This window comes from Nothoprocta perdicaria, unplaced genomic scaffold (assembly GCF_003342845.1).
Source record: "Nothoprocta perdicaria isolate Ctin4 unplaced genomic scaffold, notPer1 scaffold_358, whole genome shotgun sequence".
Taxonomy (NCBI): domain Eukaryota; kingdom Metazoa; phylum Chordata; class Aves; order Tinamiformes; family Tinamidae; genus Nothoprocta; species Nothoprocta perdicaria.
Genome location: NW_020455597.1, coordinates 508,024 through 508,731, shown reverse-complemented (window position 1 = coordinate 508,731; position 708 = coordinate 508,024). Strand labels below are relative to the sequence as shown.

Sequence of the window (708 nt, the reverse complement as noted above, 5' to 3'; positions counted from 1 at the left end):
TCCTGGGGCCTCCCGGGACCCCCGAGCTGCCCTCATCCCTGCTCGGGGGCTGCGGCCGGAGGGCAGAGGCGCCGCCGCCGCCCCAGGGCTTCAGCCCCTGCTCTCGCGGCCTCCCCACGCAGTCGCACGCCAGCAGCGGCTCTCCCCGCGCCACGGGCACGGCACCTGCCTGCGCTGAGCGACACCAAACTGCAGCCTCACGTTAGGCTGATAAATATTGGCTCGAACAGCACAGGGCCCTGAGGTGAGGGGATGCAGCTAGTGCTGTCACAGAGCGACCCACGGGAAGAGAAGCCACCCCCGCCGGGGGCTGGAAGGGGACGAGGCCACGGGGGACGCGTCTGGGCTGCCGGGGAAGCCGGGCACCCCCGGGCCCCACCGCCCCGCGCAGCCCCCGCCTGCACGGGCCGCCCCCGGGGCTCCGGCCCACGCGCGGCTCCGGCCCGCGCACAGCGGAGCCCCCGCCGGCCCCGGGAGGGCCTTGCGGCCGCCGCGCTGCGCAGCCTCCACACAATTATTATTATTATTATTATTATCATCACCACCATTATTATCAACAAATGGGGCTCTGCGCCTCGCCTCCGCCGCCCGCCAACCGCCCCAACGGCCGCCGGCGGTGACCGGCGCACGCACCTCCCCCTCCCCGCGGGCCCGCAGTGCCCCCCGCGCCGTTACCGACGATGGCGGCGGCGGCGAGCAGCCCCCGCG

At 73.7% G+C, this 708-nt stretch overlaps 1 protein-coding gene across 1 annotated transcript in view; it reads right to left on the bottom strand.

The window, feature by feature from the left end:
• Positions 1–703, bottom strand: part of LAMP1 (lysosomal associated membrane protein 1) — a gene marked incomplete at its 5' end in the record, with an annotated part of 16,555 nt that extends 15,852 nt beyond the window's left edge. Inside the window, one exon of the mRNA XM_026044288.1 lies at positions 676–703. Within this exon, the coding sequence (XP_025900073.1) occupies positions 676–703 (28 nt within the window). The remainder of the gene's footprint in view (positions 1–675) is intronic.
• Between the last annotated feature and the right edge of the window lie 5 nt (positions 704–708).